General features: G+C 47.5%; 1 protein-coding gene across 6 annotated transcripts in view; it reads left to right on the forward strand.

Annotated features, from left to right (window-relative positions):
• Positions 1–24,296, forward strand: part of RASAL2 (RAS protein activator like 2) — a 770,134-nt gene that overhangs the window by 530,944 nt on the left and 214,894 nt on the right. For all 6 annotated transcript variants that reach the window (XM_078642089.1, XM_078642070.1, XM_078642080.1 and 3 more), the window contains one exon: positions 9,308–9,420. In XM_078642089.1, the coding sequence (XP_078498215.1) occupies positions 9,308–9,420 (113 nt within the window). The remainder of the gene's footprint in view (positions 1–9,307; positions 9,421–24,296) is intronic.

Below are 24,296 nucleotides of genomic sequence, written 5' to 3' on the forward strand. Positions count from 1 at the left end.
CCGGACTAGTGCACTGTGCGCTTAGTATATTTTTTTAATTGTTCATTGACAAGCAAGCCAAAGTCTTTCCAGCAGAGTTATAGAAAAACACATGGTATTAGCTAGTGTGCGATCGACAGAGAAAGCAGTATAAAGGATACCATTAACGAATAACAGACACACAAAGTATTTTCCAAACGATGCAATTAAACATCTGTCCAGTTGTGCACAACAAAATTTGTTTTGGGCTGAGGTGGGTTCTCCACTGGAAGATAAATGTTCAAGGCAGCCTTGTGAACAGAGTGGCGGTACTACCGTGGGTGAGCTGCAGGTGTCAATGCCCAAGCACCTGAAAAATCGTTATCTGGGCGTGGTTCGGGGTGGTTAGTATGCTAGCGCTGCTGTTATACATAGGGGCTCCACCTGAAACGAAAACAGCAGCAACATTGTTTTCATAACCCTAGACTCCAAAATATAGTCTGCCAACATCTTCAACTCACTACAAAAAAAAGATAAAATAATATATGTTGAATTCTTAACTCCACCCAAAGTAACTTCTCCTACTTTAGGTTAATTTACTATTCTAACTCCAACACTGGATCAAGTGCTTGATAGTGGGCTTTAGGCACATGTAGACATTTTGGAAGGAGAAATGTATGTAATATCTACATTTTGGCATCTGTTGCTGGAAAAAAAGTGATTTCGCAGTCTGTATTTTCACTCGGTACAATGTGTAGGTGTGTAATGGGAGAACCTTTCCAGTGAGGTATATAAATACCTTCTGGCATAGGCGCTTGGGAGTTGGAATTTGAGGGGAAGTGCTGCAGGAGTTCAGAAGGTGAATGAGCAATAAAGAGGCCTTTTAAATTTTGTTTTTATTTTGTCACCTTTGCTGTGCTTTCAAAGACCGAGGTTAAATGTTAGGCTATGTGTTCTGACATATTGCTGCTTATTGTTTTACCATGGAGATTGATGTATTCTTTCTCTGACTGCAAAGTTAGAGGATTTTCTAAAGTGAATCATCTGACAATCTTACTGGGTTACAGGGAGTGTGAAAGGAAAGGCTGTTGGATGTCAGCTTTTTTTTGCAACACACAACAAAATTTAAATACAGTAATTGATCAAATATTTCAGAAAATATCAGCATATAGGAAAGCACAAATGAAGCACATTTTTTTTGTAATTTCAATGTGTGATGGAAACAAAGAATGTAATAGGATCATTACAAATCAAGATGCTTTACCTGATGATCTGCCATTGATAAATTGTTATTGAAACCTGAATTGAACACATTATCGTGTGGGTGCTATAAGGTTTTAACAGTAGACACCATGTCTGTGCAAATGTTGTAGCCATTTCAATGGAAATGTATATCTGTAAATGAAAGTGCAATACCACACTATGCTTTAGTAATATATTCGCAACAGTGTGCTCCAAACTGCCTGATGTAACAGTGATAGCTGGATCCCCCACCTTTAAAATTGTCCCTTCAATAATGGCTTCCAGGGCCTCAGTTCACCCGATTTCCCACGACTGAGATTTCTGAGAAATGGACTGAATAACAGGATGACGTTCTTTAGAAAAACAAATGTGCGTTTGAATCCCCCGTGCCATTATTGATTCATTTGAAAGGGCAAACTCACATTTTCATAATTTCAAAAATATTTTCTGAGCTACCCTAAAAGGATTTGTTGTGCAGTGCTCCTTAAAATGGTTTAGGATGTCGAAGTATTTCCACAGGTTTCATGAAATGTCATTTGAATGGTCTTTGGAGTTTCGATGAGGACAACCCACGGTCAGGCATACCATGTACGTCAACATTTTGGAACCACCCAAGAACTAATATCGAGTTCTTAATTTACTTCTTTTCGAGCAAGGGATGCTTTAAGTGGGAAGTGCAACTAAAAGATTTAAACATTTAAGCGAGAAACATCAGAGAGTCCCCATCTTAAATGGATGAGTGTCCTGCGTGGTGTACACTTATCTCCACGTTAACTAAAATGACTCAGTGACTGATTTGGATGTGGATGTGTCCAGTTGGTTAATATATGTATGAATGTGTATGGTATTGTAATGGCGCAAACCTACTCAAAAGGCAGCGAAGCACTGTACATGGTCAAAGATTAACATGAAGTCAGCGGCTAATAGGAAGGAAAGCGGAGTTGCGGTTGGTTATTGCATTATGAATCTATGATACAGTCGGGCCACTGGAATTATGTGGAGGGAAGCACCAAAGTTCGAGGCATGTGGGCTGCTAAATTCATATCTTAGCATTAGATCGCCGCCTAGTGTTGGGTCCGGATGATCGCACATTGTTGTCCTGGAAGAGTCTTCGAAGTATCCTGAGATAGGTGGCTCCTCCCCTGGACTACAGTGTGCATGGGCATCGGCTCCATCCCCAGATTGTTTTTTTCCGCCATTGGGTTCGGATGCGGTCTCGACTTCTCTCTGTCGGAACCGAGTAAAACTAACTTTTTAAGGCCAAAAGGCCTTGTATTTATAGCGTCGGTATTGTTTGCGCACGGTCTCGAGTTCTTCCGACTCTTGGAGTCGGATTCAGCGGAGTTTTTTCACTCTTCGGACTTCGAGGCCTTCTCATCGCGACACGACCACGACTTTCCAGCATGGAGCGGAGTCCGTTTAAGTACTGTCCGCTCTGTGGGTCCAAGTACCCACATATAGACCTGCACCCGGTCTGTAACAAATGCCTTTCACCGGACCATGACGACGGCAAGTGTAAGGCTTGCGCTCAATTCAGGTCGAAAAAGACTCTCAAGCTTCGGCGCGCGGTGCGCCTGGAGGCCAGACAAGCGGCCCCGGATCCAGAAAACATCTTCGGCGACCAAGAAGAAGATGAACAGGGTCATCATCTCCAAATATCCCCACCCGAAACGGAGGTCGAGGCGGATCCGGTAGACGACGACGGAGTCGTGGATCAAGGCCTTGAATACGTCGACGAGGTAGGGGACGTCGAAGAGATTTATGGGGCCGCGGCAGATAGCTCAGGGGACGAGCTATGCCCCGAAGGTTTCGAAGATCACGATCGGGTCACGGGTTCGCCAGTTGGCCTTACCCAAGACCCCGTACCGCAAGCCACGGCCCCGCCTTGAGGCCCGGCCACGGACATACTTGCTGGGCAGGCCGGATCGAAACCGAAACCTACGGTATCGACTACGCCTAAAATGGCCGACCCGAAAACAAAACCGAAACTTAAGGACTCGAGCGTCCCTAAAATGGCGGCCGGCCAACAGAAAACTACTGCACCCGCCGCCGCATCGGCTCCGTCGACCTCCGGTCCACAGAAGTCGAAGAAGTCGGTCGATTCCACAGGGTCAAAATCGGCGCCAGAGGAGGGATCCTCTAAGAAGGGTGGTCGGCACGGATCAACCGCTGCGACACCGTCTAAGCACGCCAAGGCCAGCGGCACGGCTCCGGTTCCGACTGGGACTCCGTCCGTCGGTCGCGTACTGGAGTCGGAGGCGACACAAGCACACGGATCGACGGCTGGCACATCTGCGCATCGATCCAAAGACTCTGGGTCGGCGGCAACTGCATCGGCGTCCAAGACTCCGAAAGGCCACCATGACGTCGGATCCGAGGGGAAGGTCAAGACATCCTCGTCAGCGCCAAAAGCCACTGTAAGTGAAGTGTCCCCCATCGCCGCTTCGCTGCAGAGAATCAGGGACAAGGCCGCTGCTACGTCGGCTCCGTTACCGTCGCCTCAGACGCCGAAGGACACTCCGGCAAAGCCTACGAGTAAGCTTCTCTTCCTTCTGCCGCCGAAAGAGGCTCCGAAGGCCTTTTCTACGAAATCGACGCCAAAGAAGTCGGATTCTTCTACGGCAGGGGTACCTTCAGGTCGAGAACTCGAATCAGAGGACGATTCTGAGCACTTCATCGACGCCAACACTGGCAAATTAACCCTATACAAAAGGAGGATTACTTCTGAGCCTCTGGACTCCTATGTCATCCCACTGAAGAAAAAAAGGGTTCCTCAGGACGCTTCTAACCTCATAGAACCTATCCAGCCTCCTCCAAGAAGAAGCCCTACTCCCTCACCAGAACACTCTGAGGGTGAGGGATATGATGAGGAGGACCAATACACCTTCCCCATCAATGAACAAGATGCACATCCAGATGCATATGATGACATTGGTGACCAAGGCACCCAAAGTGTGGGGCAAGACCCACAGCCTTTCAGTGCACGTGCATCCCCAACAGAGGATTCTGCAGGTTTTCAAGCACTCATTGAGAGGGCAGCTGCTAATCATGATGTGGACATGCATGCTGACCCAGTAGAAGAGGACTTTCTCTTTGATACTTTTTCAGTCTCTGAAAGAACTGTGAAAACGCTGCCTATGCTCAAGGGAGTCCTCAAGCATGCAGCTGACATCTTTAAAGAACCTACCAGAGCGAGAGTGGTCAATCCACGTATCGAGAAAAAGTACAGACCAGCACCTGCAGACCCTGCATACATTCGGGGACAGTTGCCACTAGACTCTCTTGTGGTCGCAAATGCCAGAAAACGGGCCAACTCCCAGACAACGGGTGAAGCTCCTCCCCCAGACAAGGAGTCCAAAGTGCTAGAGGCAGGGGGCAAAAGAGTGGCGGCACAAGCTGCAAACTTTTGGCGTATTGCAAATACACAAGCACTCTTAGCACGTTACGATAGGGCGCATTACGACACCCTAGAGCAGATTGTACAACACCTGCCTCCAAAGTTTCAAGAGGGCACCAAACTGCTTATAGAGGAAGGGAAACTGATCTCCAACGCAGCCATCAAGTGTGCACTTGACGCCGCAGACACAGCAGCTAGGGCGATCAACACTAGCGTCATGCTGAGACGACAAGCTTGGCTCCGCATATCAGGGTTTAAACCTGATATTCAGACAACCATACTTAATCAGCCAGTCAATCCGGATAGACTGTTTGGTCCAGATGTTGACACCACCCTCGAAAAGATAAAGAAGGACACGGAAACTGCTAAATCTATGGGGGCCCTACAATCACAACAGTTTCGTGGCAATAATTTTCGTCGCTCAGGTGCACGTGGAGTCACCAGAGGACAAATGGGTCAACAATCGCAATTCTCAAGAGGTGGAGCACAATCCTCGTTCACAAAACAGAACAAGGGAGGTTACAGAAATAACAGCAACAGAGGTCGCGGCAGAGCAAACAACAACTCCCGCTCCTCTACCCCAAGCAAACAGTGACTCTCTGTCACTGCCCCCCGACCACTTAACACCTGTCGGGGGGAGACTGCAGCAGTTCCTGCCCGTCTGGAGAAACATCACCACAGACAGGTGGGTGCTACAACTTGTCCAGTACGGTTATTGTCTAGAGTTAAAGTCCACTCCACCCAACATTCCACCAAGGCAACGGCCTATGTCCGCAGAGCATTTGCACTTATTGCAGCAGGAAGTAGTGGCGATGCTGCAAAAAGGCGCAATCGAGCTCGTGCCGGTGAAGGAGGGCACAGGGGTATATTCCCTGTACTTCCTTATTCCAAAGAAGGACGGATCTCTCAGACCCATTCTAGATCTACGTCCCCTCAACCTGTACATACTATCAGAACATTTCCATATGCTTACACTGCAACAGATTCTTCCCTTGTTAAACCAAGGGGACTTCTTAGCAACCTTAGATCTCAAGGATGCTTATTTCCACATTCCACTACACCCGTCCCACAGGAAATACCTCAGGTTCACTATTCAAGGCAAGCATTACCAGTTCAAGGTCCTACCCTTTGGAGTCACCACAGCCCCAAGGGTGTTTACCAAGTGTCTGGCGACAGTAGCAGCGCACCTCAGGAGGCAGAACATCCATGTCTACCCCTACCTGGACGACTGGCTCGTTCAAGCCAAGTCGGAACGACAGTGCGCCGCGGACATGTCGACCACCATTCACCTCCTACACAATCTAGGTTTCTCGTTGAACTACCCAAAGTCGCATCTTCAGCCGGCACATGTCCGGCAGTTTTTAGGTGCGACGATCAATACCCTGACGGCCATGGCTCAACCAAACCAAGTCAGGATAGACAGCATACAGTCTCTATTCCAGAAGTTCAGACCACAACACTCACTTCCAGCGAGAGTGTTCATGCAGTTGATAGGCATGATGGCCTCCTGCATCTTCATAGTCCCTCACGCACGGTTACATATGCGCCCGCTCTAGGAGTGCTTAGCAAATCAGTGGACACAGGCTCAGGGACAATTGACAGACCTAGTGTTGGTTACCAGTCGGGCATACGACTCTCTGCATTGGTGGACTCCACACAACCTTTGCGAGGGCCGACTGTTCCAGGAGCCAGTGCCACAGATTATCCTGACAACGGACGCATCTCTCCAGGGATGGGGAGCTCATCTGCTCACTTACACGGTGCAGGGACTATGGACGACGCAACAACAGAGGATGCACATCAATTATCTGGAACTGATGGCAATCTTCATGGCGATCAAGTCCTTCATTGTACATCTGTGCAACAAGGTAGTGTTAGTCCGGACGGACAACATGACCGCGATGTACTACATTCAAAAGCAGGGAGGCACCCACTCGCCACAGCTGTCTCATCTGGCTCAGAGCATGTGGAAGTGGGCCATTCAGAGGAACATTTTCCTCATGGCAGAACACCTCCCGGGAAAGGACAATCAAATGGCGGATCTGCTCAGCAGGTACAGCCATCAAATGCACGAGTGGGAGATACACCCATCTGTCCTCCACCCGTACTTCCAGCAGTGGGGTCATCCGGAGATAGACCTGTTTGCCACAAAAGAAAACGCAAAATGCCAACACTTTGCCGCCAGGTTCCCTCACCCACAGTCGCAGGGGAATGCGATATGGATGAACTGGTCAGGCAGATTTGCGTACGCTTTTCCGCCAGCCCCTCTGATACCGCTGGTGGCAAGAAAGCTAAGGCAGCACGCGATGACTCTCATCCTAGTTGCTCCAACGTGGGCGCGCCAAGCATGGTACACCACGTTCCTCGAACTCTCGGTGGTGCCGCATCAAAGACTGCGCCTCACGCCCACACTTTTGACGCAGAACCATGGAGAAATTCAGCATCCAGATCCGCAACAGCTCAACCTGGCGATCTGGCTCCTGAAGTCCTAGAGTTTGGATACCTTAACCTACCTCCGGAATGCATGGACATCATCAAGGAGGCAAAGAAGCCAACTACCAGAGCATGCTATGCTGCGAAATGGAAGCGTTTTGTCATTTACTGTACAGCCAATGACATCAACCCGCTAGATGCATCTATCCCTGACATCATTTGCTATCTGTTGCATCTTTACAAGTGCAATCTAGCGTACACTTCCATTCGGATACATCTATCCGCCATAGCGGCTTATCTTCAGAACAGGCAGCATCTCTCTGTCTTCAGAGTGCCTGCCATTAAAGCTTTCCTTGAAGGTCTGAAACGAGTCATTCCCCCAAGAACACCACCAGCTCCGGTGTGGAACCTCAATGTGGTCCTCACCAGACTGATGGGACCACCTTTTGAGCCACTGCACTCGTGTGAACTCCAGTTCCTAACGTGGAAAGTAGCTTTCCTAATAGCTATTACGTCACTGAGGCGTGTTAGTGAGCTACAAGCGCTCACAATCCAAGAGCCTTTCATTCAGATTCATCCAAATAGGGTAGTGCTACGCACTAACCCCAAATTCCTTCCGAAGGTGGTGTCACAGTTTCATCTCAACCAAACTATTGACTTGCCGGCATTCTTCCAAAACCCACAAACGGTAGCGGAAAGAATGCTCCATACCTTAGATGTACGGAGGGCTTTGATGTACTACATAGACAGGACACAACCCTTTAGAAAGACAAAACAACTTTTTGTTGCCTTCGCACCACAACACAAAGGCAACCCTATTTCCAAAGCAGGAATAGCCAGGTGGATTGTTAAGTGCATCCAAATATGTTATCAAAAGGCCAAGCGCACTCTAACGATACCCCCAAGGGCGCACTCCACACGCAAATTGGGGGCATCCATGGCTTTCCTAGGGAACATTCCTTTAGAGGACATTTGCAGAGCAGCCACGTGGGTTACACCACATACCTTTACAAAACACTACTGTGTTGATGTACATTCCAAGCAGCAAGCTGCTGTTGGACAGGCTGTTCTCAAGACACTCTTTCAGGTTTCTGCAGCTGGCACGGGCAACCGCCGCTGATGGAGGGACTGCTATGTATTCTATGCTAAGATATGAATTTAGCAGCCCACATGCCTCGAACTGAATATGCTACTTACCAGTATGCATCTGTTCTTGGCATGTAGGGCTGCTAACATTCATATCGCCCACCCTCCTCCCCGGTGCCTGTTGCAGCTGCAGATATACTATTGTATTCAGTCATTAGCATGGACATCCTTTACACTTTTCACTCCATCTTCTGCCACAATGGCAAAAAACAATCTGGGGATGGAGCCGATGCCCATGCGCACTGTAGTCCAGGGGAGGAGCCACCTATCTCAGGATACTTCGAAGACTCTTCCAGGACAACAATGTGCGATCATCCGGACCCAACACTAGGCGGCGATCTAATGCTAAGATATGAATGTTAGCAGCCCTACATGCCAAGAACAGATGCATACTGGTAAGTAGCATATTCATTATACAGCAAGGTCGACTGAATTATGTAGCAACGAAAGGCAACTATGCGGCATAAGGAGTCACATTTTTCGATAGAATTACTTCATTATTATATCATTTTAGAACATGGTAATCGTGTCTGTCCAAAATTTGCACCTCATTAGTAGCAGTTTAACAAACAAATACGGAAATAATCAATTGAAAGATGACTGTTGACCTTTGCGAAGGACCTCTGTCTGCGTGCAGACACATTATCATGTTTTTAGTAAATGTAGTAACAATCTTTTTTGTTCAAAGCTGCAAGTTATGCAGCAGATAATAGATCATGTGCAAATGCACAAATTGATAACTATGCGACAACAAAATGCAGAATCTGATCATTCCAGTGGCTCTGGATGTAGTGTGCTTAAAGAGGCGAAGTCTTAAACTTTTTCCTAAATTGGAGCAGCGATGGTGCAGGCCTTATGGATACAGGAATGTTGTTGCAGATCCTGGGGGCATAGGTGGGAAGGGCCTGCTGTGTGTGACGTGTGCTGGTTGTATGGTGGGCCTCGCTCATTGGACCCTGGAGTGGGGCAGCAGCTCTCCTCTGCTGGGGGTCCACTTGGGCATGCCTGGGCTCGTTCTCCACTCTTCCTCCCCCCTCCAAAGCCCAGCCATGTCATTGCCAGAGTTGTCGTTTGAGGAGACCGTGAAAGATGCCCCGCACTCACCCGCCCTCTCTGCTCTGCTTCTTCCAGGGGTTCTTCAGCAAGCGCCTCAAAGGCTCCATCAAGCGCACCAAGAGCCAGTCGAAGCTGGACCGGAACACGAGCTTCCGCCTGCCGTCCCTGCGCCCGGCCGACAGCGACAGGTAGGACACGGGCAAGGTCAAAGGGCACCGGGGCTGGGCAGTGATATCCGAGGTCGGGGCCGTGAGGGCCACGGTCCATGAATGTCATAGGAGGTCTGACAGCCCTCTCTCCCTGTGAGGTGGAATGGAGTGAGACAGTGACCCGGGTGGAATTGATGCCCCCGGCTAGAAAGCTCTACTTCCGGTATGGCTCCACTGGAGTCGGCGCCAATGATCTTTCCTTGTAGTTTGAACCCGATCCTGTTGGCAGTCAGAACCAGATTCTAAAGCCCAGACGAGGAAACCACCCTATGGTACCGTATTAGGATTTAAAAAACTTTCATAAGTAGGATGCTGATACTAACTGACCACGGAGTTTATCTTGGACTCTGTTAGTGGAGATTCGTTAACCCCCTGTTCTCTTTTATTATATCTTAACCTCTTCAGTGTTCTAGGGCCATATGTATCATAGTTCCGTTTTGCGAATCCTAAATAGCGATTTTTAAGGAATCGCTATTTAGAATTCGCAAAACGGTATGTATGTACAAAATCGCTTTTTTTAGCGATTCCTTAACATTCCTAATTTGCGATTAGCAAATTGCTAATCGCAAATTACCCATTCATTTCTATGGGCCAGGAGGCCCATAGGAATGAAGGGGAAATTTGCGATTAGCAATTTGCTAATCGCAAATTAGGAATATTTTCAAGGGTGCAGGGGTGTCTCAAGAACACCCTGCTGCACCCCTGTAAATGACATGTGGGGGCCTATGGCGCACATACATGCCCTAAGGGCATGTATGAGCGTCATATGGCACCTTTGTTTTTTTTTTAATTTCTTTTTTAAAAGAATTCGCAACTTACCACCAACTAGAAGTTGGTGGTAATTTGCGAATCCTTATGGGCATTTTTACATAATTTTTTCTTTGATACATTGCATTTAAGGAATCGCACAATTTGCGATTCCTTAAGTGCAATCGCAAAATAAGGAATAGCAAATTTTGCGATTCCTTATTTTGCAGCAAAAATGTTTCATACATCCCATTTAGCAAATTAGCATTCGCAAAGGCCGAAATTCTGCGAGTTTCGGCCTTTGCGAATGCTAATTTGCAGGCATTGTGGTGGTGCATGTGGAATTGTACCATTCAGCCCACGATCAGGTTGCTTTACATATTTGCGTTACTTATGTTTACATTATCAAATTATATCACACGTTTGTATTAGGTTGCATGTATTTACAGTTTGAAATGCATGAAGACAGTAATTTTCGCAGAACCATTTTAGGGGCCCGATTTATGACCTTTTGGCGTTGCTGGGGCGGGCAATATTCCACTGGCGCGCACCCTGCACCACCGAGATTCGTCGCCGCCCACCCAATTACAACTATAAAATAGTCTGGCGGGTGGCGTGGCGATCCCAGGGCGGTATCTCTTTCAAACGCTGCGGTGCCATTAAAAAAGTCCTTCGCAAGCGGATGAAGCACAGGGGGCCCTCTATGGCCCCCTTTGTTTTCTCTCGGCCAGGGTTGACATGGAGTAGAAACCTCTGTCACTGCTGCCTGTATTGCTTCGCACTCCCAGATAATAGAGAATACCACTCTCCCACAAGGAGGCTCAAATCAATAACCACAACACCATAATGTGGAATGAAACACAAGTGGATCATACTGGACGTTCTGCAAGAATTCAGAAAGATATATACACTTAATACATCAGATGGTTAACATGGATGTGCACATAGACACTCATACATCACAAAGTCAATACTCAAAGAAAACACCTCATATGATTATAGCCACTGGAAACTGAAGGTGCACACTGACAGTTACGCATCACAATGGCAACAATCAAAAATAAAACTCATCACCTGGTGCAAACTTCATCCTGGCGCACTCCAGATTGGGGGATTCACAGCCGGGGTCAGGAGACTCCGCAACCATATTCCTGCACTGAAGAAGCTCTCAACCGTTCAGGCTCAAATCCCGGTTTCCAAGTCAGCAAGACTCAGCTTTATAGTCTTAAAACACACTAGAAGGTTCCGAGGCCTACCCCCTGTACCAAGGAAACATACTGGAATTGGCCACTTTCCATACAAGCATTCCAAAGGCAAAGGAGTTCTCATGTTCTATCTGCATTCTCGTGTGTTCCAGCCTTTATCTTAACAAAGCTTACGAAAGTCTTCAGTGGTATATTCAACAATCTCCAAAAACAAAGCAACGTGAATGACCTAAACAACTTGAGTAATCTGGGGGCCTGCCTGTGCCCGCAAAAAGCTCCAGCACGATGCACAACATTAGTCCTCACTTCTGGTTGGTATTTAGCTTTAAAATCTGAAGGTACCTGTAGGTAAATACAGCCACAGATGCTGACCTTGTCTTTAGATTACAACCCACTTTACTAGAAACAAGATGGTAAAAGGATGGAAAGCACAGGTTAAGAAATGGAGACAACCATGGCTTTCTGGTTCCTATATTAAATATTGTCCCATGAGGCAATGCCAGCTGAATCGGAGGAAGGATTTACCTTTGACTGTCTGAGCAATCATGTATTCTGCAGCTGACTACATCTGCCATTGTGAATTGACGATTTCTAAGACATCAAAAACCAGTGGGCAAACAGTGGTGATTAAGGTGTCCACACTTAATTAACTTTGCATGCAGAACATGGAGCATTCTGCTGGAGCTATTCAGTTCTCCTTGGAAATTGGAGCGAAGAATGCAAATTATACACATTACAACATATGAATCCTGGCCTGATGCTTCGAGAGTCCAGGCCAAGGGGAGAAGCAAGAAAACTAGTGTTGTTGGCACAGCATATGTGACATTAAAGAGATGCTGCCACACCAGGAAGATGACATGAGGTTTGTTACCAGATAGTATAATAGTGTTCCAGAACTTATCACACTGATGCGAAGCGGCACCGGGACTCAAAGCCTGGTTGTCCTGTAAGGAGTCATCTTACATAAATAAGCCAAACCAGCCTAGTATGACCAGTAAATGTGACTTGACCAGCCAAAAAAGCTTTTGGAAATCCAGACTCATTTTTTGTAAATGAAGTATCTGTCAATAGGAGAGATGTGTCTGGCAGTAGGATACAGTTTAGAATGTTCACTTCGAAAAGGTTACTCCTCCTAACAGCAATAAACGTCCCGCCAGAATGGGCCAGGAAAGAACCCAAAAACCCAAAAACATTAAAATGACATGTTCATCCATTCTCAGCCTTTCTTTATCGTTTCTTTCTGTAGGTTGTAAAACATGGCACTTTTTACAAAAGATTGTGTGCTGAAGAATACACGTGTGGTATTTCTTCGAAGCATGAGTTACTTGCATGGGGCTATTTCAAACTCTACTACCTTAATCTTTGTGGAGCATTCCTGGTTTATCATTGTTCCTTCTACACAAGGGAATTTGAAATAACTAATACATCCCTGTTTGAGACCTAGTAGCAAGCTTCCCAAGTTTCCCTGGTAAGACAAGTTATTTGATTTAAAAAGAGAAAGTAAGTGTTGAGCATATCCTGAATCCGGTTCTAAACATTTTAAACAAGAACAAACAGCATGTGATATATTGTTCTGATTTGTTACCTTTGCCTCAAATTGTAAAGCGCTCTGATAGCCTTCGGGATCAAGTTCGCGCTATATAAAACTTTACAAATAAATAAAAATAAATAAATAAATATCCCTGACGAGGTGTCGAAGCGTTTTTTCAGCGAGTAGCACGCTACTTCGGAACCCAAGAAAGATTAGTGTTTAATTAGTATAGTGAAATATGAAAAAAATTTGAGTGGTGGATAGGTTAGTCAGTTATTTGGATTCAGAAAGATAGCGGAGGGCTAGAAGAGGGAAAAAAGTTTGCATTTATATAGCGCTTGTTACCCCTGATGGGGTGTTGAAGCGCTTTTTTTTTTTTTTTACGAGTAGCACGCTACTCCAGAACCCATAAAGGATTAGTGGTGAATTAGTATAGTGAAATATGAAAGTAATTTGAGTGGTGGATATTATAAATAATATCTAAGTAAATGAAAGAAGGAGAGAGCGGAGGGCTTTGCAGAGGAAGGCTACATTTCTCAAGAAATGGCTGTGAGGCCAGAATCCCAGGTTAGGAGCACTAATCCATTGAAGGGTGTAACTCATGTTTGACACCACAGCGGGTCGCAGCTCTAGCAATGGCGTTAGACAAACTGATGGGGGCCTCCTGCGGAATGTGATGATGGGCACCAGAAACTCACATACGTCACAGATATCAATAAGCATTAGATTGAATTGTGGGGGGGTGGTGACTAAAAGTGGCTGACTCCTTTGCTGCAATGGGCTGCAAAACACCCTGGGACTGAAGCAAGAGAGCAGTCTTAAGGTCTCTTGAGCTTGCAGTAATTAGACCGTACCGGTGTGTGCTGAACAAGCTGTAGACACAGCACAGCATCCCTCGGTGACCCCTCTTAATGGTGGGATCCAGCTTCATGTGATGAAAGACTGAGCTAGAACTGATCACAAGATCTGTCCAAGATCTTCTGTGCCAGTCGTGGCATGGAGTCGGGCTCAAGTGTTTCGCATGTATAGCAATCGTAGTGATGGTTTTGAAGGATTGAAACCAGGTCACCGGATAGAGCGGTGTGTTCTCTTTAACTAGTGCTTGTGAAGTGCTCCACAGGGGCTGAGGCTTCTGACCTGGATCTAGAAGATCTTATAGTCATTTACTTGCGTCAGCGCTTGTGGTTCAGGGCTGCTCATTTTTCCTGGCCCGTGGCTCTGACTGGAAACAAATTTGACTGCAAATTAATTTTGTTGTACATTTTGAGGAGCCTAGAGTTTGTGCTGGGGACCTTTCTGTTGGAGAAGTTTTTAAGTAAAATTATCAGGCTTCTCGATGTCTATTGTTTTAGGTCAAGCCTGGGCAGCGCCAGCACTGCTCTGCGAGGCATGCTGTATTTCAGTATGAATTTGAAGCTCCGCCCATATTTTTAATAGGATTGTGTCATTGTCCTTTGTAAATGCTGGCTTTTGATTCGTTAATAGGCTTGTTAGTCCCTCCTTAGTACTGCCTTTTCTTTATTTGAAACCTCTCATGAGGACTGGTCCTTTTACTTCTGTTATTACACGGTACGTCTTATTTAGTCTGTAAGCCCTATTTTATTTAATGAGTTTATCCTACTGTAGGCACGACATGCTTTCCCGCAAGAGTCAGAGCGCCAAGCGCGCTTTCGCTTTCCAAGCAGCCCTGGACAATGGCGGCCGCTTATTTGAAATTAAAAAGGTCTCGCATCAAGAGTTTGAGCTATTGGCATTGTAAATGACAATGCCTTTTATTTATGTGTTAATTATCAAAAGAGATAAATAAAGAAACTCTCGTAAATGTGATACTATTGCATTGAAAATGCGTGTTACACTGGTGCCCCGGTTCAACAGCTGGGTTGCCACAGAAGTATTTCTTTCATGTCCCTGTTCGTTTGTGACAGGTTGCACCGCTGGCAGCGACTGCACGTGACTTAACACCTCATAAGTCAGTTACAATGCTTTATATGAGACTTCCGCAGTAGTACTGGGGTCAGCGTACATGGGATTTCTCTGTTCTAGAGCCCAAGCTGAGAAACCTAGTAGTCGAAACGGCTGTGTTGAGTTTTGTTCATGAGATTGTGCTGGTCTCTTGCCATCACTGACTTTCCATTTGTTGTAACTAATACATAGATTTGAAACAATGCCTAAAAAGAAACCTGTATGTCACCATGTTATTTGAGACGAGAACGCAGAGTCTAACCATTTACCAGGCAAAAATTCTACAACTCCTTAGACACAGAGAAATAAATAAAAGACCAGTCCTATCCAATGTGACGGCCATCTTTACATTTTCTTTTTGGAAATAGTAACTGGCCAGACTAATAATTTCGCACAATTTGTGCTTACGAGAGTCATTGGTTGTTCTTAGTTATGCTTATACAGATCTCTTTGCTCGTGTCTTTCAGGTTGCTACCTGTCTGCACAGACTCATAATTGACATACTTGAGGTAGTTCTGTCTATGTAGCGTTTTGTACTTTTGGTATTTTGGCGTATGAATACAAAGTTGTGAAAGTTACAAGCATAACAGCAAGTCACAGATGTCATTTCTGATGACAAGAAAGCAAGTAGTGTCCTAAGGTCGCAATCATAGCTATGCGCTCGGACAGATTGGACGTTGAGAAAGACCATTGAATTGGGTTGGGCGAACAAAATTAGACGCTGTGAAAGAATTTGAATTGGGTTTGACGAACAAAAAGCCAAAGAAAACTTTTTTTCTTGGTGTGGGGTGTTTTATTCCAAGTGAGGGCTAAAGTTATAATACAGACTGTCCGCTGGGGATGCGTATCCTCTTCACTTTTGCATTATGATGGGGGTCCTGGGAACTTTAGCGCTTTGTCTGCCTGTGTTGGAGACGTTGAGTTCCCAGCTGCTGCACTGGTAGCGAGCCACTGAAAGCCCACAGCATACTATTGCAGGTGAACAGAGTTAGTATAGTGACCCTAACATTGACTTGCTACCCGCTAGCCTTTGTAGTCAATCAATCAATCACATTTGTAGAGCGCGCTACTCACCCGCGAGGGTCTCAAGGCGCTGGGAGGAGGGGGTTGGGGTGCTGCTACTGCTCGAAGAGCCAGGTCTTGAGTTGCTTCCTGAAGGAGAGATGTTCCTGGGTCAGCCGTAGGTGGGTGGGGAGGGAGTTCCATGTCTTGTCCGCCAGGTAGGAGAAAGATCTTCCTCGGTGGTGGTTCTGCGAATCCGTGGGACGGTGGCGAGGGCGAGGCTGGCGGAGCGGAGGTGACGGGTGGGTGCGTAGAACGTGAGGCGTTTGTTGAGGTATTTGGGGCCCATGTCGTGGAGAGCCTTGTGTGCGTGGGTGAGGAGCCTGAACGTGATCCTCTTGTTGACGGGGAGCCAGTGCAGGTCTCTCAGGTGGGCAGAGATGTGGCTGTGACGGGAGACGTCCAGGATGAGTCGTGCAGAAGCGTTCTGTATGCACTGTAGTCTTTTCTGTAGTTTGGCTGTGGTTCCAGCGTAGAGGGCGTTCCCGTACTCCAGTCGGCTGGTGACGAGGGTCTGGGTGACAGTCATTCTGGTTGCGGTGGGGATCCACCGGAAGATCTTTCGGAGCATGAGTAGGGTGTTGAAACAGGATGCCGAGACTGCGTTGACTTGCTTGGTCATCGTGAGGGAGGAGTCCAGGATGAATCCCAGGTTGCGTGCGTGGTCTGTGGGCTTGGGGGCGGTGCCCAGTGCAGGGGGCCACCAGGAGTCGTCCCAGGCGGAGGGGGACGGTCCGAGGATGAGGACTTCCGTCTTGTCGGAGTTCAGTTTCAGACGGCTGAGCTTCATCCATTCCGTGACGTCTTTCATTCCTTCCTGGAGGTTGGCTCTGCGGTGGCGGGGTCGTTGGTTAGGGAGAGGATCAGCTGGGTGTCGTCAGCGTAGGAGATGATGTTTAGGTTGTCTTGGCGTGCGATGGATGTGAGGGGGCTCATGTAGACGTTGAAGAGGGTGGGGCTGAGCGAGGAGCCTTGAGGGACGCCGCAGATGATCTTGGTGGCCGCTGAGCGGAAGGGGGGGAGGCGGACTCTTGAGTTCTGTCGGAGAGGAAGGAGTCGATCCATTTCAGAGCTTTTCCTTGGATCCCGGCATGGTGGAGGCGGGTTGTTAGGGTGCGGTGGCAGACTGTGTCGAATGCGGCCGATAGGTCGAGGAGGATGAGGGCAGCAGTTTCCCCGTTGTCGAGCAGGGACCTGATGTCGTCGGTGGCTGCGATGAGGGCGGTCTCGGTGCTGTGGTTTGCTCGGAAACCGGACTGTGATGGGTCGAAGGAGCCGTTTGTCTGGAGGAAGGCGGTTAGCTGTTTGTTGACGGTCTTCTTGATGACTTTGGCGGGGAAGGGGAGGAGCGAGATGGGGCGGAAGTTCTTGAGGTCTGTGGGGTCCGCAGTGGGTTTTTTCAGGAGGCCGCTGATCTCCGCATGTTTCCAGCTCTCCGGAAAGGTGGCAGATGCGAAGGAGATGTTAACGATGTTCCAGAATTGGGGTGCGATGATGGAGTTAGCTTTGTTAAAGATGTGGTGTGGGCAGGGGTCGGCTGGGGAGCCGGAGTGGATGGTGTTCATCACGTGGGTGGTGTCTTCAGTGCTGACGGAGGTCCAGGTGCAGAGGGTGGTGGTGGGGGGCGTTGGTTCGGTGATTGGGTGCGTGGTCTGGGCGCCGAAGCTGTTGTGTATGTCGGCGATCTTGTGGTGAAAGAACGAGGCGAGTGAGTCGCAGAGGTCTTGCGAGGGTTTGATGTTGTTGTTGCTGGCGCTGGGGTTGGAGAGCTCTTTAACGATGCTGAAGAGTTCCTTGCTGTTGTGGGTGTTGTTGTCCAGTCGTTCTCTGAATGCTGTCCTTTTAGTGGTGCGGATCAGCTGGTGGTGTTTGCTTGTATGAGTCTGCCTTTGTACAGGTATCAGCTGTTCGCTCAGGTCTTTCCTCACATCTCTGTCTGTATAGACACGGTTACATTTGTATACCTGGCAACCCATTTACTCTCCAATGAAGCAGACTTTTAAAAGGGTGATCCAATTAAAATGAAATGGAGAAAGAACACTTGTGTAGGGTGATATTGGTTTAAGACGCAGGTCATTCCTATTACAGTTCGTAGAGTTAACTATTTTGTTTGTCATGAGGAGAATATAAAGGGGGGCAATGAGCAGGGGAATCAAAAATACAACTGGCATTTGCAATGCAATAGGTCTCGCATTTACGAAACTCTCGTAAATGCAAGACCTATTGCAAATGCTTGCTAATACATCTGTCAGATTCCTGTGTGTTTGTCCAGCTCTCTTGCAACAAGCAATACCACTCCGTAATAAGGTTCAGGGCATGTGACGTTGCCAAATTCTAGTACTTCAGTTGAGATCTGTCCCCAAGTTGAGGACTTCAGCTCAGAAGGACACAGTGCCCTCATCCACGCAGGCTGGCATGCTTCATCGTCAGGCTCTTCCTCACTATGGGTGCAAGTCAAGAATGGGCTTAAGGCACTCTCGTTTTTTCGTAACTGTGCAAAGCGGAAGTCAGTCGCTGACTAATGAAATCGCGGCCTCTATGTTAAAATTGTGTGGTGGTAGGTAATACACATTATTGGCTGGCCAATGCACAAGTTTAAAACAAAAAAATTAGACAGGCGAACCTATAATCTGTATGTGCTTCACAGTTAGGTGGGACTACCTAAGACCCTACCAGTTACTACGCCATTCTACTCGACCTGCTAGCCCCAAAAGATGTCTGTCAGTCCTATTCTTTCCATCACTGACCATGGGGAAAGGGCGCTGCAGAAGAGCATCTTTGAAACCACGGTGGAGATTTAGCAATACTGTTTCCATTAGTCATGTTAATAAAGCATAAATAATTTGTTTTGTCTCGTCTCTTGGAGGGGGCGATGCGGTTGTGAGGAGCAACTGAATAGCCCAGGGGGCTTCAATCCAGCTGGCATGTACCGGATGGGATATCGGCTAGTCGGCCTTTGAGTGTGGTGGCCTTCATGCTCTAAATTAAATACATTAAATGCAGATAGATATTGGAGTATCAAACTGGATTTTTATTCCTGTGCACAGGAGGCTTGATTATAGCAGCAGTGCAGTGAGGACTGGCACGGATATGCGGCTAGGAATCCACCGGTGTCACCTAGCAGGCAGGCTGTGGTGTTGTGGAGAGCGGCCCAGGTTATGCTGTTTGCTTGGTGGCTGCAACAGGCCGGCTTAAGAGCCTGCTTTTTAGGTTTCGTCCTGGCGTTGCAACTGCGTAGCAGTTGCTCCGCCCAGGCGAAATCTAATGTTATCTCTATAGTGGGGACTTGAAACCGCCCCTTCTTCCATTGGCTAGCTCCATAAATGGAGGCTAGCCATTGGAAGAGATTGGCCGTCAATCACGTTTTCCAGTGAAAACGCGATTCGGGGGCGTTTCTGGGTCTTTTTTAAGCCCCGCCCCTTGTTGCCGTGTGTCCCGGGGCGCGCTGTGATTGACTGCAGGCCCGGGACACCCCAGTGACGTCATTTCCCGGGCCGCGCTGTGATTGGCTGCCGGCCCGGGACACCCCCGTGACGTCAGCCAATCACAGCACGGCCCGGGACCTGACTTGTTTCGCCTTGTAATTAATTGTACTCCTGGATTTCAGGACCTCTGATCGTGTGTCCTCCTAAGTAATAACTTCACTGGCTCTCCGGCCATCTGATTGGTTCCAGCGTATCCCCCTTGCCCTCGGAACCACTGCTGAGCCAATTACACTCTCATTCAAGGGATTCTGGTGCGCTTTACCTGTGGTTGACATGCGTTGTGTCCTAGTTCATCTCATTGGCTCTCCTAAGTAGTTACTGATTTCACTGGATCCTCCGTGCTTTGATCGCCCCGACACTGTTCTTGCAGTCATAAGTCAGGGCCCCAGGTCCTGATACATATCCTAGTCTCATTCCGTGTAATTAATATCTCTGGGTCCTCGTGTGACTCACAGGGTATTTCTCTACTTTGTTTAGCTCTTGCCACATTGTCCCAGGTCCTCTAATGGGGTGCTTGCTTCTTTCTCTTAAAATCTTGATAATCCCCGGACTCTGGGTCCACTACCTGGCTTCTGCTTTCCTCTTCTTTTAATTAGTATAACCGAGGTCCAGGTTCTCTCCTTGGTTGATGCGTCTCTCTGCTATAGTACTGAATTCCAGCTCATCTTAATGGCTCATGCTTCTCTTTATCTAGTTCATGAAAGTCCGAGGTACCCGTTCCCTTGGCTGGCTGGAGCTTCTCTCACTTTGGAATTCATGACAGTCAGTGGGTTCTCTGAGATGATGTTACTAATCTCTTGCTGTGATTAACGATAGTCCCTCAGCCATGAATGGCTGCCTGTGATTCCCCTTAATACTCGGCCACACAACCTTTCACTCACTGGCACCTGCTTTTTTGTAGCTCCTTTAAAATGATTGTGTCACTTTCACAGGACCTCGGGTTAAAAGCTGCCTTTTTTGGTCTGGCTAGAGACTGCATTATCTTTAGTTTACAGCTAATGTAATCACACACAAAGTGCTTTAAGAAGCATTATTGATGGCGGCTTGTGGCCCAAGTGTATGTTGGTCTTCTGTACAAGTATTAGACTGAGGAGTAGTTCTGTGATTCAGTTTATTAAGTAGTTCTATTTAACTTATGGAATGTCAAATGTCCTTGTACTGCAATGGACTTGTATTGTTACACTATATAGCATCAATAGAAATGAAACCACATGTGTTTATTATGTACTAGAAACTGCTGCCGGTGTTTCAGCAAGAACAGAGTTTCAGGCCACACGAGCCAGCAGCATGGCCAGCTCAACGGGCATGATTGCCTCATTTGAACATCATGGCATTGTGGCAGATTAAGTCTTATCTAGAGCACAATTTGTTCCTGTGGCCCGAAGGTGAGCCACGTTGGATTATAAGGGGAATATCTTCATTTACAATGGCATTGATGTCAAAGTCATGAAAAACCAACCATCTAAAGTGATGAGATGTCCTCACAATTTAGTTTCACTAGAGGGGTTTGAGGGTTTCTCTCAGCTTCCAACTTCCCTGGTTTGGCAGGCCAGCAGATGCATACCTCACTGACCTGTGGTGAGAGCTTGCAGCAGAGTGGTCGGAGGAAACTGCACCCACTCAGCTGTATCTGTACAGCCCCTGCCCCCAAGTGCTACATCTGTGCCCTGAGGCTCCCCTACCAATCTACTTTCCAGACCTAGTGCAGGCAGATTATTGTAACTGGCATGGTTGTCTATAAAGAGATTATATATAGGATTAAATATTGCCTGTCATATGTAATAAGGATGTTGTAGTTTACCGAGGAGTCCCATGTCCATGTAAAATAACGAGACAGAGGTCACAGCTCCCTTATAAGGTCATGGAACTCTAGGTGACTTGCAATATCTTTATATGGTATGTCCTGAGGCATGTTATTCCTTACAATACATGGGCACATAACATCACTCTTCCAACAAACATCTTAAATTCTTGGGATTTTGCTCCTTCATAAGAAAGAGATAGTGTGGTTTGGACGTGAAGGATAAACTTTAAATCTATATTACGAAACTAAACGCACCAAAAAGTAGTTAGTAGAAATGTATAGGGAGTGCAGAGTGACTAGGGAGTGCTAGGGAGTGCAGAGTGCTAGGGAGTGCAGAGTGACTAGGGAGGGCTAGGGAGTGCTAGGGAGTGCAGAGTGACTAGGGAGTGCTAGGGAGTGCAGAGTGACTAGGGAGGGCTAGGGAGTGCTAGGGAGTGCAGAGTAACTAGGGAGTGCTATGGAGTGCTAGGGACTGCAGAGGCTAATGGCAATGTAAATGACAATGCCATGTATTTATCGGTTTTCAAAACCAACATATAAATACAAATTTTGTCATTTACAATGCCAATAGCTCTAACTTTTCCAAAGGCGAAACCATTGCATTGTAAATGCTTGTTCAAGGCTTGTCAAACGTGAGCAGGTTAGTCGTGGGAGAGTCAGGTGCCATACAGTGCCCATTTTATATCTGCCAAGGCTTGTTTGCAACAATGTGACCCGTCAATATGTGAAACGTCATCTGATGTCACTCATGAGCGTCCAACCCTCGTAAAGATTTATGAAAAACATTGATCCCGGCCACAAACTGCTCAGACGTGGTAGCTGTCTGGGGCCATTCTATATTTTCTGGGACCCTGCCCAATAATACCCTAGCACTGGCTAGAAACCATCTAGCTATCATTGAGAATTGTCCAACAATATCCTAGCACCAGCCAGCCATACCCTAGCACTGGCACAAGGGGAAAGACGGCTAGGGCTGGGGCACGGCCGCATCTACAACCCTTCCAGAGACACCACTGAAGCGTCCACTTATGCACTCACTGATGTCTGCCTGCCGGAGTCTGCAGTTTGAAGGAGTCTCGTCTGCCAGTCGCAGGGCTTCTCGCGTGTGGTTTACGAGCCCGCAGGGCATCTGTGCCCCGAGCACTCTCATAAAATCTGCAAAACAAAGCCCGTGGAGGGTGAACGAGCCCCGCGAACTCTCCAGCAGCGTCGATGACTGGACTGTTGATGCTGCTTCACACCCGAGCGGCCGGAGCCCGGGGCCGCCCACACCGCCCCTGATCCCCGGTAATCCACCCTTTGATTCGACCATGGCCCGCCGTGCCATCTGCCACCGCCCGCCCGCCTCTGGGCGCTGGCAGCTGGGCACGCGCCACCGGCTCCGGATTTAGCCCACGTGGGCCGAAATCCTCCTGGTTTAGGGATAGTAATTCTCCCAGCTGTGATCAGATGCCCGATGCGTGCCGAGGGGGCACCACTGGACACGGTCTGGGCACCGGGGCGGCCATGGCTCTGCCAGGGAGGCGCTGCCGAAGTTCCCGCTCCAGCGGCTCACTCCACTCTCGGTAGGTGCTGGAGGGAACGTGGCTTGTTCTGTCCTGGAAGTCAGCCCCTCTGCAGAATTATAGGCAAGGCCACTAGAATTATGAGGCAGTGGAGGACTAAAGTAGGCAGCATCGTTGACTAAATGATGCAGCAACAAAATGCATATTATGCGGCGTAATGCGGCACATTTTGTTGAATTAATTACCTCTTTATTTTGAGCACTCTCTGGACATGTTTCCCCTCTTTAGTATGAGTTTGACACCCAAATTCAGAAAGGTGATATGTCACCTGTGCGCCGTTTGAATGCAATGTTTGTGACAATCTGCAGATTATTAGCACATTATAAATTATGTGGCAAAGGCAGCAAATCCATAATTATGCGGGAAACGCCGCTGCTGCAAAAGTGCTTAAATCCAGTGGCCCTAACTGGAGGATTATCAAAGGCACTTGATACATTCATTGGCAAAGGAACTGATCAAAATGGATGATGTTAGGTAGCCGAGCTCCATATGCTGAACGATTGATTGTTTTTTTAATAGCGCCTGCCTGTACATGAAACCGACTCTAGACGCTATACATTCTCAATGAGCTGGATTTATGTAGGTGGTGTGTGAAATCTTATTTTTTCACTTGCAAAATCCCATAACATTTTGCCAAATGTTGATTTTTAGCACAAAAGGGTGCGGTTTGGGGATATATTGCATAATTTTTTCCCCCTACGTAGAAATACTTGAGACTGATTAGATATTTTCTTCGCAAACCACTATACTGCAAGCGAAATTGCGTAATGGGAAACGTTGTGAATTTCGCTATATTTGTCATTCAATTCCAGTTTCGCCCAGACTTAGTTTTCACGAAAGTTCTGGATGCGATGGGACAGGCCCCGAAACCTGAGTGGACGGGTAAGAGCTTTTCACCGTTTGAAATCAAGACTCGTGGGCATCCTCTGACCCTAGGTTCTAGTCTATGAATCACAAATTGGTTAAGCATAGGCATAAAGCTCCTTGTGTCTGCCCCAAGGCTGGATTCTGCTGCAGGTCGGATGGCACACTTTGGATGAAGGTATATAATCACTTGATTCAATGTCGATGCTCGTGGTGCTTGAGAGGAGACGCATTGCCGGTGATCAAAATTGACTTCTCCTTGGCAGGAGCGGTAGGCCTATTTGGGGGTTAATAAGCCGCAGGGGTGGGCCGCTAAGAAGCCCAGTGTCAGAAAGCGCAAGACTCCATGGAGAGCGCTAGGAAAGCCAAGGTAAAGCGCTGAGGCAGCAGATGGGAGTCGTACTGGAATGGCATGTGAAGTATTTTTTAAGCCTGGGCGGAGTTCCGTGGAAAAAAACGCCGCAGTGCTACGCGGAGTTCCGTAAGCAGCGGAGTGAGTTAGAAAAACATGCATTTTGCAGTAATTTTCAGTGCCGGGTGTTTGTCCGCGCTGTGAAATAATTGTGAATGGCACCGTGCACAGCGCAAGCGGGCGCTGTTTCCTTTCTGCCGCTCCAGTAGATTTTCCAC

This window comes from Lissotriton helveticus, chromosome 1_1 (assembly GCF_964261635.1).
Source record: "Lissotriton helveticus chromosome 1_1, aLisHel1.1, whole genome shotgun sequence".
NCBI classification, from domain to species: Eukaryota; Metazoa; Chordata; class Amphibia; order Caudata; family Salamandridae; genus Lissotriton; species Lissotriton helveticus.